This window comes from Suncus etruscus, chromosome 6 (genome assembly GCF_024139225.1).
Source record: "Suncus etruscus isolate mSunEtr1 chromosome 6, mSunEtr1.pri.cur, whole genome shotgun sequence".
Lineage (NCBI taxonomy): Eukaryota > Metazoa > Chordata > Mammalia > Eulipotyphla > Soricidae > Suncus > Suncus etruscus.
Genome location: NC_064853.1, coordinates 88403046 through 88417106, shown reverse-complemented (window position 1 = coordinate 88417106; position 14061 = coordinate 88403046). Strand labels below are relative to the sequence as shown.

Here is a 14061-nt window from a genome sequence, read left to right as displayed (position 1 = left end):
ATCTCCCTGGAGTGGTCTGTGGAATAATATTTTATAATTTCCTTGAGCATGGTTACGTTTGATTGAAATAATTAGTCATTTATAGTATCAAGTTATATCTACTTTGATCAATGGTGGATTTTCAAAGCAGAGGCTAAGTGAATGAGTGTCCTGGAGTGTTCTTAAAATATTAGTTTAGGAGTCCCAAAAGATTGGAGCTAAGGTTTAGAAGATCAAATGCAGTTACTCTTGACTAAAGTAGTTTTGGCCCCCACAAATCTGGGCAGTTTCTCTTTCCCCCTTTAGTGATGTCAGGAGTAGAACTCGGGGTCTTCAATTCATCAAGTTTGTGATCTACTACCAAGCTGCATCCATAAGCTTATGGTCAGTAGAGTTTTAATAGTTCTATTGTACTTTGGACTCAGTCAGATGATTAAGATGTTAGGCACCATGAAAATGGTACATGACTGATAAAATATACAGCTATTGAAATGCCTTACCAATAAAATGTGTCCTCCCTTGCTTTTGTAGTCCAGGTATTTATTCCCCCAGATAGATATAATTTCTAAAAGGGCTTTAAAAATTTAATATCTTTATTTAAGCACTGCAATTACAAACATATTTGTAGTTTCAGTCATAAATCTCCTCTTCAGTGCAACCTTCCTTTTAGGAGAAAGATGGGGGTCATCTTTCTCCTTTCTCACCCTCTATGTGTTTTCGAGACCGGCATTCCATTTCTCTCACTCACTACCATTGTCATGATAGTTGTTGGTGAAGTTATTTCCCTAACTGCATTCACCACTCTTTGTGGTCATCTTCATATCATGGCCTGGGCCTTCCAGCCCTTATCTCTATTGTCTCTGGGTATTATTACCATACTGCCTTTTATTTTTCTTAAATCCCACAGATGAGTGAGACTATTCTGTGTCTATCTCTTTCCCTCTGACTCATTTCACTCAGCATAATAGTTTCCATGTCCATTCATGTAAAAGAAAATTTCATAACTTCATTTCCCCTCGTAGCTGCATAGTGTAGTATTCCATTTGTATATGTACCACAATTTCTTTATCTTATCTTATCTTTACTCTTATCTGTTGTGCCCTACAAGCATCCCAGTTGCTTCCAGATTCTGGCTATTGTAAATAGCGCTGCAATGACCATAGGAGTGCAGAGGGCATTTTTATATTGTATTTTTGTGTTCCTACGTTATATTCCTAGAAGTGGTATTGCTGGATCATATGGGAGCTCAGTTTCCAGATTTTTGAGGAATATCAATATTGTTTTCCAGAAAGGTTGTACTACACTGCATTCCCATCAGCAGGGAATGAGAATTGTCCCTTCACATCCAGGTCAGCACTGGTTGTTCTTGTTTTATTGTGATGCATGCCATTTTCTGTGTCGTGAGATGATACCTCCTTGTTGTTTTGATTTGTATTTCTTTAATGATTAGTGTTGTGGAACATTTTTTCATGTGTCTTTTGGCTATCTGTGTTTCTTCTTTGAGGAAGTGTCTGTTCATTTCTTCTCCCCATTTTTTGATGGGGTTAGATGTTTTCCAAAAGGACTTTGGCCACTACTTGCCAAGAGACAATAGTTTGCTTATGAAGACAAGCTGCATTCCAGTAAAAAAACAAACAGGCCAACCTTGAGTAAAACCATTTATAAATGAGATTGGGTTAACTATGATATTTAATTGACAGACTTCTAATGGCTATTAGGCAATTTGAAGTGGTTGGAACCATGAGATTACCTTTCCCAGATTGTATTTTGAATAAGTGGGACAAGGGAGATAGGTAGGCACTTACTGTGATCTTACTGATTTCCCACACTCATTTAGATCCACAAATGTTTCTTTATCAGTGAAACAATGGTTTAATACACACAGTGATTAGATGGAAAATTTTAGCCTCCCTGTTTGAACTTTGTTGATCCACAAGAGAGCTTCTGCTTATTGTTCTATCAATAATGACTTAGTTTCTAATCTTTCTCTTCTAGGGTAAATTGTTAGGTTTCTCTGGTCTATTCTTCTGAGTCAACACTTTGACCTTTGCTTGTTTATTTTGTTTTGTTTTGGGGCCACACTAGATGGTACTTAGGGCTTACTTGGGCTGGCTCTGTGCTCAGGGGTTAGGCTCCTGGTTGACTTCAGTGACCATACTAGGGATTGAACCTGAGTTGCACACAGCCAACTTTTCAACTTTTTATACCTGTGACCTAGGGAAAGTAAATATATTGTGAACCAGCTGACACCTAAGATAAAACTCAAAACTAATGTGGATAGTATTTGATTCACTAAATTCAGTGTTAAAAATAACTATTTTTAGCTGTTATAGCATTTACAGTGTCCAGTTCACCCCACGACAATATAGCACCCACATCATGCTGCTGCTACATTTAGGAGTGGAGGGTGGGGGGTGGATTTTGTGCTAGTATACAAACCACAGGTTGAAGAACAGGGCTCTAGGTTATCATTTGGAGAAATGTTCCTTTGAGCTATGACAGAGGTATTTAAAAAACAGCATTTCTTCTGTGAAATAATCAGCAAGATGATCTCCCAGATATTGAATTTCAGTGTCCTGGAATTATTCTTGGCTTTGTTCTCAGAATTACTCAGAGGACCATATAGGTTGCCAGGGATCGAACCCAGGTTGGCCCCATACAAAGCAAGCGCCTCCTGTACTATTGTTCTAGCCCCACCCTGGAGATTTTCTAATCAGTAAAGCAGCAAGTAAAAGTATAATTGGGGGGAAGTTGGGGAGATAGCTCAGTATTTACAGTTATGCAGTTTGCATACTCTGGGAGCTGAGTTTGAACCTTGGTACCACATGACCCTCAAGTACTGCCAGGTATAACTAAAGAGTCCAAGCAGGACACTACCTTGGCACTCAAGTGCTCCTATGCTTCTCTTAGGCTAGTGAGCTCTCTGTTCCCCTTAGACATCCCCCAAAATGGTGTTCTTTTTTTTTTTTTTTTTTTTTTTTTACAATGCTGCACATAGAATACTTTAAATTTTGTACCAACTGGATTTAAGGAAGGTTTTTTTGCTTTCACAGTGTTTCAAAATTATGAGCTATTCTGAAAGCATGTATCTACTTTCAGTGTAAATTTGGGCAATTTTGGCCTTGATTAAATTTGGGCAGTTTTGGCCTTGATTGGGCAGTTGGCCTGTGTGGGCAGCTTTATTTTGGCAGATTAGGCTCTCCCATTGATGGCAAAGCTGCAGTCTTTGTCCAAGGAGCACCATCTTTACCATTTTCACCTTTCAAATATGAACAGTAAGTGAATCATGGAGATGTCAGCATTCCAAAGAAAATTCTTATGGATTATCACAAAAGTTTAGGAGGTAATATCAAGTAGTCTTGAATAACTTCTTTGATATTAATCAAGAAGTGTTGCTGGCTAAGGCTCTTGTAATGTGAGAGAATTAAATGGGGGGAGAGTCAGCAAAAGGTTTTTATAGGAGGTACGGCAGTGACGGACATCCTTAGTGGAATTTATATTGCAAGTGGTATAAAATGGATGAAACTAATCCACTAGGACTACTTATTCTCTCAAAGGGAGGACTATGAATGTGAAAGGACCCAACTGATAAATAGACTTTAAATGAACAGTAAATTTTTAAAAATATTAATAACAATTTGAGGCATCTCAGATCTAGAAGAAAATATACCCCAATGCCAGGATAGTAGTAGATGATGAGAAACGAGAGAGCCAGCACTTACATTTTCCACTAGCTAATGTGCTTAAAAATTGGATCTCTGGGTCCTTGTGTGGGCCACGAGATACATTGACTTCAAGGGAAAGAAAGCGTTCAGTGACTACAGTACAAGCAGGGTTTATTCATAGGCAAAGCAAAAGACTGTGTTATTGTAAGATCCACATATACTTCATTGAATCCAAGGTTATCAGTCATCTCTCTGACCACTGGAAAATCACCTCCTTAGTTCAATCACAGTAGGAAACAACTTTATTTTCTTTGGGCTATGCCAGGTTTTCTAGTTTTCTGATTCATAGTTGGGCACTCTCTAGCTGCCCAACCTGCTTTAAATAGGCTTTCTTCATAGTTGCCTGCCAGGTTGCAGCCAACTTCTCCTTTTCATCCACCCATATCAGTGAGGGCAAATATTGGGCTCCATTTTCATCTCACATGACCTCCCAGAAAGCTCCATTTGCAATTAGTCATTGAACTGGGATTAGATTTCAACAGAGGAATTTTTACAGAACAATATTCAGCCCATAACAGGGGTGGAGATAGATAATTTGGGGAGGTTCTAATTTATTTATCATATTTTAAAGCTTGTGACTGGGTAAAATAACCTCGAGTTTGCTTAGAAATGGAGAAAAGAGGGAGGAAGGTAGAATGTTGGATAAGGCATTGTTTGGGGGAACAAGAGGTAAGAACTGAGAGGGAGTTATGGAAGAGGAGGAAGGGGAGATTATCAGTTGTGTTGATCTGTTTAGTATTAGAGTATAAAAAGGGTATATCCAGCCCCTGGATTTCACTCTACAGCAGTGTTCTTCAACTTTTTACACTGGCTGGCACCTCTCCTTCATACCAGTCCATGATTGCCAATTACGACTATTATAGATCTTCAGCCTTCCCATTCTTGTGAACCACTGTTGAAGACCACTGCTTTAGAGCAGGGCTTTTCAACTTTTTTTCCTGTGGCCCCCTCCTGAACTTTATACCTTCCTTTGACACCCCTTCCCCCCCCTGAGCCCCACCCCACTCCCTGTTCACCTATTGGTCTTCTGATCTTGTGCCATGGTTCATTGTTATATTCATGCTATTTTTACTTGTCGCTCCTTGGAATGTCCCAGGTAGTGAATGAGGCTTCCAGGTTATGTGGTTCTGCATTGAAAAGTGCTGCTCTAAGAGGTTTCTAAATTTAATGGACCTACTGACCCTTTTTTCCAGGGAAAGAAAAATTACCCATTCTCCCTTGGAAGCCTGCTTTAAGAGAACTAACAGAAAGCACACTATCATTGAACCCAAAGCTACTGTTGCCACTGCCTGGATCTTTTGGGGGTGGGGGAGGATGGTAGTGGGGAGTGGGAAAGAATGAGGGAGGGATGAAGGGAAAGGTGGGATAATAAGGGGATATATGGGAAAATAGGATAAAGGAAAGAATAGGGGAGAAATAGGGGAGAGGATGAAGGAAAGGGAAGAAGAATGAGGGGAGAATAGGGGGGGTATCAGGCGCTGTTCAGGTACACGGACTATGCCAACAGCTTCATAGAAATCAGTGGCCAGTGGAAAGAACTGAGCTCACTGCTTGATCCACTTTATGTACCTGTTCCTCTAGCTCTTGTTGTTATTAACTTGTTAAATAAATTGCTTATTTACACAATTTAGAACAAGTACAGAGGTTCCCAAACTTATTTGGCCTTCATCCCATTTTTAGGGAAAAGAATCAGACCCCTCAATTGTAACCTTTTGTGCTGTCTCTTGCTTTGTGAAATGTCTAATACAGGTAGATGCTGACCAAATGTAGCCTTTTGGGTTTGAATTCTGGTGCACTTTGGAGAATAATAAGTTGTTTTGCTCTCATTTAAATACTTTAAAATACAAACCCTTTTCATTTGGTGTCGATTTGAAGAAGTACAAGTTTCCCAAAGTGGGTCATTCTGCCTCAGCTCTGCCAGATAAGTGTGGGAACCTCAGATGCTAATAACAGAGAAAAGCAATGTCATTCTTAGAGGTTTCACAGTGTGTCCTTAGAGATGCTTGGATTTGGAAGGCTTGTCTCCAGCCCTGCCCCTGCTCCTGAGCAATCCTAAAGGTATTTGGGTCAAACCCACCCCTCTTTTCTGCTCCGGATTGTAGTTATTTGGCTATTGTGGGGATAATATTAACAAATTTGTCCTTTGGGATCTTTGTGAGCAGCACAAGAACTGATGTGCGTGAGTCCTTCGTAATAAAAAGGTAATTTATAAGGGCTAATTTTTATGAGCATAACTCAATTATTTCAGTACTGATTCATGAAGTAGAGTAGATCAGTGTCCTGGAATTCACATTTAAGTAATGGTGTATGAATGTTCACAATCTGTAAATATGAATTAGAGGAAATGAAAAATTTTTTTGTTTTGCTCCCTTTGTGAGAACTGGTGTATCTTTCTTTAAGATGTAATAATCATCTTTAGCTAGTGTTCACATATCTAGTCTTATATGTATGTCTAAAAATATTTATTTTAACACCATGATTTATCAAGTTGTTCATAATATAGCTGTTTCAGGCATTACATGTTCAAATACCTGTCCCACCACCAGTGTGACCCTCCCTTCACTAATGTCCTTCAGTGTCCCACTCACCACCATCGGCTGCCTCCATGCAGGCACAAACAAATTTACTTCATATTGTTACAACACAAAGGCAAATAGAATTATCAAATCTCAGATAAACACGGGTGAATTTGAATGAAGTATATATTTATATGTATATATATTTAGATATATAGGAGAGAATAAATGTACATAGTATTTCTTTGTGGCATTGCTGTCATCCCCTCCAGTATTTTTATTTTACTGACTATATTGATAGATGTGATTTGACAGGCTTTCCTCATTATGGCAATTACTCATTTCTTTTTCTGTCTAGGGAAAAAATCATGGTAAGAAACTCCGAAATTACTATGCAGCGAACAGTTGTCCTCCTCCTGCCAGGATGAGCAATGTGGTAGAATCTGTGGCTACCCCAGCTGTTCCTACACAGGTGAGCTGGTGTCAGGCTGGAAGATGTCTCAGGCCCAGGTGGTCCTGAGTGAAATTTGTCATTTATATGACCTTCAGGTGATTGTTGGGCAAATGTTTATGAAAGAACTCACTTGATGCTTTTAATTCCTTAAACTTCAGTGCTGGGTTGAATGCATATTCGAATTTCACTATTCAGGTTGTAAGGTATGAAATAGTAAAGTGAATTATGTTTCCTGAATCTTTAATTTAAATGACCAGAACTCTAGACTAGCCCCATGAATGAAAAGATATTTTAAACATTTTTTTCTTTATTTCAATGAATCAATTTGTTGGGTTTTTTTTGTTTGTTTGTTTGTTTGTTTTTGATTTTTGGGCCACACCTGGCGTTGCTCAGGGGTTATTCCTGGCTGTCTGCTCAGAAACAGCTCCTGGCAGGCACGGGGGACCATATGGGACACCGGGATTCGAACCAACCACTTTTGGTCCTGGATCGGCTGCTTGCAAGGCAAACGCCGCTGTGCTATCTCTCCGGGGCCCGTTTTTTTTTTTTTTTTGGGGGGGGGAGGTTGTAACTGGTTGTGCCCAGGGCTTACTGCTTGCTTTGTGTTCAGGGATCACTCCTGATGGGACTTGGGTGACCAGTGGGATGTCAGGGATTGAACTCGGGTCAGCCAGGTGCAAGGCAAGTGCTGTAACTTCTATACTGTCTCTCCAGCCTCTTGGCCAGTTTCTTAAGATTGCCCTTTGCTTTCCTCTGGCATAGAGTCTGTCTCAGCCCTTTTAAGACTCTGGTTTTGATGCGTACTTAAAAGCAAGTTTCTTTTACCTTTTGAGGATAGAATACGTGTTTTAAACAAGATATTTCTGTACTTGGATAGCTTTTGATATAAATTTTTATATTAATTTGAAGCTTTGTTTGTTTATAGAAACAGGCAGTGGTTATGAATATTATTTATTTAGGAACTTTGTGCATTTTATCATTCAGGACTATAGTAAGGAGAATAATCACGTGATTTAGACACAATTTAAGAAAGACTCAGAAAACCCAAGATACATGTTTTAATGCTGTATTTAAACTATAAAAACAAACACAATTAATGTGAAAAAAGCCAGTGGTGAATAAAGCATCAGACATTTAAGGACAGAATGAATATTACTGATTTTCCTTAAGTTGTAGATTGATATGGTAATGGTCATGTCTTATTGACATGGTATTTTATTTTTGTATCAGGTTTGACTTGTAAAAATTATTCCCTTAAAGTATTTTTTTTTTAATTTTACCTATGGCATGTCATTGCCTATTCCTGAGCCTTGACTTGATTTCAAACTGGCAGTAATATAGACATTTTAGCTTTATTATCTGAAGTGGAACTTGCAGGCCATCAGCATTGTTCTCACCCAGAAATTTCTGATTAGCTTCGGTGAGCTTAGGAACTTGTTCAATATGTTCCATGGTTTGTATAGAATCGTTTTAGATCTTTTTTGTACCTCTGCTCTTTGCTTCGGTGGTAGAATTTTAACTTGCCTGAATGCCAATTTTCTAGTTCGAGTGTAGATAGAAAACTCAACTGTTTTGCATCCACATGTAGGTGTGAGATTAAATGAAGTCAGTTAAGAAAGAATCAGTGGTGGGGCTGAAGTGATAGCACAGTGGTAGGGCATTTGCCTTGTATGCTGCTGACCCGGAACCAACCCAGGTTCGATCCTTGGCATCCCATATGGTCTCCTGAGCCTGCCAGGAGTGATTTCTGAGCTCAGAGCCAGTAGTAACACCTGAGCACCATAGGATGTGCCTCCCCCGCAATATCAGTGGGATAGAGAGGTAATGCAGCAGGACACTTGTCTGGGATGCAGCTGCCACTGGTTTGATCCTCATCTCCTCCAGAGCACCACCAGGAGTGATCCCTGAGTACTGAGCTGAGTAAGCCCTGAGCATTACACTGTGTAACCCACTGCCCCTAAACGAGCAAATAGAAAAACTAACTGAAAATAGACTCAGAGGAAGGAAGGAACATACTCACAGATCTTCAGGGGAAGTAATTTTCCCAGTGCTGATTCCTGAAGGCTGCTTTGGATCCCAGGGCCACTTTCACTTGAGGGCTGTTTTACTTGTTTTTTTTTTTTTTTTTCTGGGCAAACAATTTGAGCTTTCTCTCACAGCCCATTCTCTTGTCAATTCTAAAAACAGCTATTGTGTCCACAGAAACTCTTCCCTCCTAGGTGAAGCATGGGCTATTCATTCCATAGGAGCGGTAGTCCTTCCTGATTTCTTCATTTCATTCCCATACACTGGGGCTTTTCAGACACTTCGTTGAATATGTTACCCTTGAACCCAAATCTAGGTTGTCATTTTGTTGTTGCTAACTCAGTAACATGTGGAGGGTCATCCTGTCTTCCAGGCACTGCATGAGAATGCCTTTAACTTGTTCCTTAAACTTAACTCAGTTGTTTGAATTTGCTGGTAAGGCACTTACTTGCTTGCAGTCAGCAGCACCAAGTTGATTCCCTGATGCTACTTCCTACACAAGGTCTTTTGAGTACTGCCAGGAGTGATCCCTGAATAAAAAGCCAAAAGCAGCCCTGATCACAGCTGGATGTTTCCCAGTGCTGCCATCACCACCACCACCAAAGAAAAACAATTGTAATCAATGGAAATGCAATGTAGTTTGTCAGTTTGGTTCATAGAAGACTGTCATGCTTACTAGGATTGTATTCCAACCTTTCTCTCTCTTCCCTGACCCTTCCAGAAACGAATGACTTCCCTTTGTAAAACTGAGTACTTCCATTTTTTTTTCCCCAAGCCTTGGAAGGAATTTGAAGGTGGGCATAAACTGCATCTTTCAGCCTTGTTTTTGTGTCTTGAATGTTAGATGGGATCCTTTAAGCCTGGAGGCCGAGTGATCCTGGCCACCGAGAACGATTACTGTAAGCTCTGTGATGCCGCCTTTAGTTCTCCGGCTGTGGCTCAGGCTCATTATCAAGGGAAGAATCACGCCAAGAGGCTACGGCTGGCAGAAGCACAGAGTAACTCATTCTTGTAGGTATTGCCTTAGTGTGAAAGTGTCCTTAAAGTGAAACCGAGTTGAAAGGGATCTTTGTTTCGAAGCCTCACTCATTTAAAATTTAAAATTTTTTTGCTCCAGGGAATCCTCAGAGACTGGTCCACGAAGGAGCCGGAAAGAAGGGAATGACTATAAGATGATGCCTAATAGGAGAAATACGTACACAGTTCAGAATAATTCAGGTATATCCTGTGGGTTTCCACATACTTTGGTTATATGCTGCATATACTCTTTGCTTTTATTTCCTTTTAGGGTAATATGAGATCTCTGAGAATTTGGGGATAGCTCTTGTTTTTATTTAATTGGTCTAGTGGCTTTTCAAGCTGCTGTTTATTTGAAGTCTTATTTATATCCTACTTAGTGTATTATTTACTTTTCTTTCTTTTGTACAGTTGTGGTTGTGGGGATCAAATCCAGGATCTCACAAATGCAATGCAAGTGATCTATTACTGCACTTTTCATTTCTTTTCTCTTTTTTCCTTTTTCTTTCCCTTTATCTTTCTTTTCTTTTCTTTCTCATACCTTTCTTTTATGGAATTTTTTTCTTGGTGGTGAGTGGCGAGCCACACCTAACTACTCAGGGCATATTCCTGGCTTTGTGCTCAGGGATCACTCCTGGATAGGCTAAGGAATTAAACCTGGATCAGCTACATGCAAAGCAAGCACCTTTCCTGCTGTACTATCTTAGCTTTGTCCTAGGAATAGTTCTAGCCAATGTAGAAAACAAGAATTACCTGGGGGAGATTAGCAAGCTTTGGAGGACCTTTTGGTTCACCAGAGTCTGAAACCAGGTCAGCCTTATACAAAGCAAATGCTCTATCTACTGAACTATCTTTCAGGCCCCACTATGTGTTTTGAAACTGGTTCCCCAGTGGCTCTGATACACTCCTTCAGTTCAGATTGAATAGTGAGCACAGTATTAAATGATCAGCCCCACTTATGCTTTCTACCCTAGCGAATGAGATATGCTTACATACCTGTACACCCAGAATATATCAGCAGAGGTCTTCCATGTAAACAGTAAAATAAAAAACAATGAAAAATAATTATAAAAGTCAGAAAAACACCAAAAAGAGGGACTCATAGAACATAGAATGTAATACAGTTAAAGTCTAAACATGTCAATTATAATAACACAAATGTAATTAATCCCTGTTTTAAAAATTGCAAGATTAGAATATTTATCTGAAATGAAGTAGTTATATTAATATTAGAAAAAATAAGTAATGGACCAGTGAGAGAAAACAGTGGTGGGATACTTGCCTTGTACATGAACAACTTGGGTTTGGGCCCTGACATTTATTCCATAAGGTCCCCAAACCCCATGGGAGTAATTCCTGAATGCCGGGCCAGGTACTCCTGAGCATCATTGAGTGTGGCCCTAAATGACAAAAGCAAAACACTCAAATCCAAAAAACACCAAAAGACAACAGATGGCAGTTTAAATTTTTTTAAATTTGAGTACAATGAAATGATCTGTTAGTGTGAAAGTACAAAAACAAAGTAGATAAACTTTCCATTAGTGGAAAAATTTTAAGACACTTGTATGATTCCTGAAATAAGAAATCATACTAGAAATTAAAAATTATTTGAACTAAATTGTAAATGCAGGGGGCCAGAGAAATAGCACAGCAGTAAGGTGTTTGCCTTACATGCAGTCGACCTGGGAGGGACCTGGTTCGATTTCCAGCATTCATATGGTCCCCAGTCTTCCAGTAGCGATTTCTGAGTACAGAGCCAGGAGTAACCTCTGAGCATTGCCGGCTGTGGCCCCAAAATCAATCAATCAATAAAGTTAAAAAAATTGTAAATGCAAAGATAGGAAAAGTTATAGGATGCATTAAAAGTAATATATATATGCATATATATATTATTTTTTTGTTTTGTTTTTGGTTTTTGGGCCACACCCGGTGGTGCTCAGGGGTTACTCCTGGCTGTCTGCTCAGAAATAGCTCCTGGCAGGCATGGGGGACCATATGGGACACCGGGATTCGAACCAACCACCTTTGGTCCTGGATCGGCTGCTTGCAAGGCAAACACCTCTGTGCTCTCTCTCCGGGCCCCAAAGTAATATTTTTTTAAAGGAAAGTCAGTATAGTGGAAAGACAAAGTAGAAAATAAAATAAGTTTCAACTTAGTCTTGAAGTAAAAATAATTAAATGAAATTGGCATCGATCCCAATGTTTTTGTATGTGTTGTTCTGATCTCTCTGTGCATATTTCTTAAAATAGAAGTGGGAACATATTTTGTCAAGTGTTTCACTTAATAGCATATTTAATCATATTTAATTAGTATTTTATTTAACACCACTTTTAGTGACTACATAATTTTCCTTGGCATTCATTACTATAATGTTTTTAATCAAACTTCTGAATTTCTTTTCTCTCTCAATTTTAAAATATTGATAGTGTCATTGTTGATAAATTTTTTTGAAAACATTTTCATTATTTCTTTAGAAAAGTATTAGCAGTTTTATTTTAGATTAAGAGTTAGAAAAATTGGGGCCGGGTAGGTGGCGCTGGAGGTAAGGTGTCTGCCTTGCAAGCGCTAGCCAAGGAAGGACCGCGGTTCGACCCCCGGCGTCCCATATGGTCCCCCCAAGCCAGGGGCGATTTCTGAGCACATAACCAGGAGTAACCCCTGAGCATCAAACGGGTGTGGCCCAAAAACCAAAAAAAAAAAAAAAAAAAAAAAGAGTTAGAAAAATTATGAGAATTGTAATAGTCTTTAAAATTTTATTTAAACATTTTTTATAAATAGAGAGAAGAGCATTTGCCTTGCATGTGGCAGACCCTAGTTTGATCTCTGGAACCTCATATGGTTTTTTGAACCTGCCAAGAGTGATCCCTCAGTGTAGAGCCAGGAGTAATCTCTGAGCACAGCAAGGGATTAAACAAAACAAACAAAATTTTATTTACTCTTTAAATACATTGCCATTTCGAGTTTGGGTTTAGCTTTCTAGTATTCTTGCTGAATATTAGAAAAATGCCCTTACTGACAATACTGTATTGTAGGAAATATTTTAATTCTTTTATATTGGGCCTTTAGAAGAGGCCTTTATAATTAAAACTCCATCAACTTTATGTTCCTTAAACAGAACATGTGAATCTTATAATTTTAATTTAGAATTACAAATTATGGTGACATTACATCAGGTTATCATGAGATGAGCATTTTAAAGCAGTTATTTACTTTCATCTTTTGCTTTAGCAGGTCCTTACTTTAATCCCCGCTCACGTCAAAGAATCCCGCGTGATCTGGCCATGTGCGTTACTCCAAGTGGCCAGTTTTACTGCTCGATGTGTAATGTTGGGGCTGGTGAAGAGATGGAATTCCGGCAGCATTTAGAGAGCAAGCAGCATAAAAGCAAGGTGTCCGAACAGCGGTACAGAAATGAGATGGAGAATCTGGGATATGTATAGTGATTGCTGTGTTACATAGAGCAGCTTGTCCTGCCTGTTGTCTGCCATCTGTCAATATGTCCTGCTTTGTGGTCCTTTGACATGAGCACATTCCTATGCTTACTGTTAAAACATGTAGCTGTGCAGTGGTACTATGAGATGTCAAAACTGGGGAAGGGAAAAGAACATGTTTCTTGGGTCATACTCTTTTTTTTCAAGTTGTTTGTGTTAAGCTACTTATTAGAATATGCGACCTACCTGCCCTGTGAGAACATTTTTATCTTGATCGAGATTTGGTCAATTAGTAGCTAGACCACTTGACCACATAGAGCTTTAACTTTTAAAGCTTGTCGTCTTTTTTTTTTTTTTTGCAATTTTATCATGCACTATTAAGTACTGTTATTGAGTTCTTAATCCAGATTATGGTAAAATAACTCAGAAGTGATTATGGTTTCTTTTCTTTTTGGGCCATATCTAGTGGTTCAGGGGTTACTTTTGGCTGTGCTCAGGAATTTCTCCTGGTGTTTGAGGGACCATATGGGATGCCAGAGGTCAAACCTGGTTGGCTGTGTGCAAGGCAAATGCCCTACCTGCTGTACTATTGTTCCTGATCCAGATTATGGTTTATTAACCACTTCAACTCATAACCTATGAGTAAGAGATACTTGATACATTGCTTTAGGATCTTTCTCAAGACATTCTCCCCTCCCCCCCACCCCCCAATCTCATCTGCTCATTACTGAAATGCAGGTTTTCTTGTATTTAAATGTCACCTTCCTTCTCCCCCCCCCCCAAATCAGTGATCTCAATGAACTTCTTTTCATGTTTTAGCCCCCTATTTGAATCCAATGAATTTAAACTAGACAAGACTTAAAAAGTTTCCCAGTTGTTTTTAGGAAATGCAAATCTATACTTGATTTTCCCA

At 39.2% G+C, this 14061-nt stretch overlaps 1 protein-coding gene across 2 annotated transcripts in view; it reads left to right on the top strand.

The window, feature by feature from the left end:
- Window positions 1–13317, top strand: part of ZMAT3 (zinc finger matrin-type 3) — a 34267-nt gene extending 20950 nt beyond the window's left edge. Inside the window, exons 3-6 of one of the 2 annotated variants that reach the window (XM_049775224.1) lie at window positions 6579–6692; window positions 9544–9710; window positions 9817–9917; window positions 12949–13317. In XM_049775224.1, the coding sequence (XP_049631181.1) occupies window positions 6579–6692; window positions 9544–9710; window positions 9817–9917; window positions 12949–13157 (591 nt within the window). In that variant the 3' untranslated portion in view covers window positions 13158–13317. Of the gene's footprint in view, window positions 1–6578; window positions 6693–9543; window positions 9711–9816; window positions 9918–12945 lie in introns of both variants that reach the window. The other variant, XM_049775223.1, reaches the window with a different exon arrangement.
- The last annotated feature ends 744 nt before the right edge of the window (window positions 13318–14061 follow it).